General features: G+C 42.0%; 1 protein-coding gene across 1 annotated transcript; it reads right to left on the bottom strand.

Moving 5' to 3' along the window:
- Positions 1–1,275: 1,275 nt before the first annotated feature.
- Positions 1,276–1,545, bottom strand: T265_15778 (hypothetical protein; the record flags this gene model as incomplete). The annotated part of the gene is made up of 1 exon (XM_009179121.1): positions 1,276–1,545. A coding segment is annotated over one exon (267 nt), but the record flags the coding sequence as incomplete, so codon positions are not given.
- Between the last annotated feature and the right edge of the window lie 1,018 nt (positions 1,546–2,563).

The raw sequence follows: 2,563 nt of genomic DNA, 5'->3' as shown, positions 1-2,563 counted from the left end.
TCCTCACCTGTGCAGTAATATGTTTAGCTTTGCAAAATGTCAGGTGATGACACTTACCAGTCGCCTGCTGCTCTATCCATGTTGTAGGTAAAATATCAACTTGAAATGTCAGCCAGCCACGTTCTGCACCATATTCGCTTCAAATATTCTTCAGAAAACAAGAAACCTTTATCCAGGCATGGTTTCGGGAGTGAAGTAGATGTACTAGTGCTGAGATTCGTTGTAGATCCCGTACCAGACACGCTTTTAGTCCAAAATGACCTCTTTCTACACAGCGATTCCACAAGTGGTAGCACAAAAGAGGTTGCTGGTTCCATAGGGATTCCGTACAGAGATTTTCCGAAATTATAAAAGAGGTTTAAAGGCGGTACTGGTACCCGTTTTCAGAAATCGATGCCTGGTTTTCCCAGGCAACAACTTTTCGGTTGCCTATCATTAGTTAGAGTTGCAAGACTCTTGTCGCAAGGCGCTGGACAGAAACCTACACTGCATTTTGCGCTAATATAGCGACATCCCTCTGCCGGCCAGCAAGTAATGGACATAGTAATTTCGGATTTGTCCTTTGCCATGGCATATTTGGACAGTCAAGTTGCGGTGAGCATCGGGCCAGAAAATGTCTTGGAGTATGTCACGCAAGTCTTTCGTCCAATCAAAACTTTCGGAATTAAGTGGTTTCAATAAAGCTTCTTTCGTGAACCAAAGTGTCTGCCATTTGGTATCCATCTCCAATAGAAAATCAGGAATGTCCGGGAGCACTGATGCTGATTCAGTGCCAGATGTACTTCTGAACATTCTTGCAAACACGAACAGATCATCAAGATTTTCAGCAGCCTTATGAGTAGTATCTTGCGTCTACACAATGTATTGTGATCTCCAGAACCATGAGGCGATCTGGTGCAGCATACTCAAGTGAGCTAAAGCATACTAAACGAGAAAGTCAGCTAGGTTCCATGTGAGTCTACATCCAAATCCAAACCGGTATGCAGATTGGTGTACGAGTCGAATGTTTGGACTCCTCTCAAACTAAACTGGGCAAATATTATATTGCCGTTAAAATTCTTCACCATCTATCAATTGGCAGCTATTTCTGTGAGGCTTATAAGAATTGTCATGCAGCTTTATCTCAACCAGATGCTTAGGTTACTTTGAGTAAACACATAATGAGAGCATTTAGAACTTTTTTCCAACTACATGTGCGGCTACTTTGCGTTTCGATCAAGTCCTGTTGAACATAGCATATTTTGCAAGGCTCGTGGGGAGAATAGTGTAGCCTACCTGGAATTCTAAATCGCTTCCTCACTTCACTTCCCATGAGTGGACGCACGCCGAGGGATACTTCCTTACACTTCCGAAATTGCAGAACCGCAATGTCTTTCGTACTGGATTCTGTAATCATTTGTCTGCCGGTTTTTTGGCCAAGTTCATCGTAGGGCGTCAGGAGAAATTGTGTTTGCCGTGGTGAAGTGCAGTTGGATGTGTAATTCCAGGAGGCCGTTAGGTAATTGTAACCAACGTTGACATCCAAGTCAGTTGGGGCGCCGGGGTCTAAAGGAGGATGTTAGAAATCTACAGACGTGATAGTTACTCATACAGAGTATTACCCGTTCCACAGCTTAGAATAGATTGTTCGGTTTATTTTATTTAAGGTAACGAATTTGATCACTAGCCTAAAAGAATCCGCATAATGAAAAACTCAACCGGACGGGATTTATAGCTGCTCCTTAGAGGAACATGACTTATTGCTTAAAAGGTTGGTTTTGTGTACACGGTTAAGCAGCGTTGAATTGAGAAAACAGCATGATTACGCCTAAATAGTAAATAGTAAATGAACAATGAATAAATAAAATAAAATAAATAAAAATTGTAAATGAAATAGTAAATAAATAGTAAGATAAAATAAAAAATGGTTAAATAGTACTGATTGGAAACAATTCATTGATTGACTGAACTGGCTGAATTTCGAGAGGACAGATAGGATAGGCGTTGTTTCGCTGAGATGGATAGTTGGTTGGCACCGAACAACAAGAAAAACTGATCGTGCATTTAGTACAGTTTTAGATGCTTCGACGGGACCACAGAATTCCTTTTTTAGTGAACAATACGGTCAGCTGATAGATTAGCATGAAATTTTCATCGAACTTCCCAAATCCTTTCGCACCACCAACAACCTATAAGTGGATGAGAGGAACAGCAAAAGTCATTCGGTGAGGGAAACTTCCGTCGCCGCTCAAGGAAGCAGTCAGCACATGTGATTAGGTGAGGTGGATCCAGTGATCGAAGGATGATCTGGGACATATTCGTCGGCACGTGAGCTATTACACCGCTGATCATGCAATCGAATGATTGTGCTCAAATTGGCTAACCGGGAAGTTGCTCATTCGAGGCGGCCGGGAGTTTCAAGAAGTGCACATTGCTGATGATTCCCAATAAGGGTGAAACAAATATACAGGGCTTCTTGGCTTTTCGGCATAGATTGCCTTTCCTTACATGGGTAAATTTTCATTAAAATTCGAGCTGAAGTAATTCGAGCTGAAGCCAAGATTAGATCGAAGGCCCTGTGCGA

Source organism: Opisthorchis viverrini (genome assembly GCF_000715545.1).
Source record: "Opisthorchis viverrini unplaced genomic scaffold opera_v5_1456, whole genome shotgun sequence".
NCBI classification, from domain to species: Eukaryota; Metazoa; Platyhelminthes; class Trematoda; order Opisthorchiida; family Opisthorchiidae; genus Opisthorchis; species Opisthorchis viverrini.
Note: the sequence above shows the minus strand (reverse complement) of the source record. Positions and strands in the feature narration are given on the sequence as shown.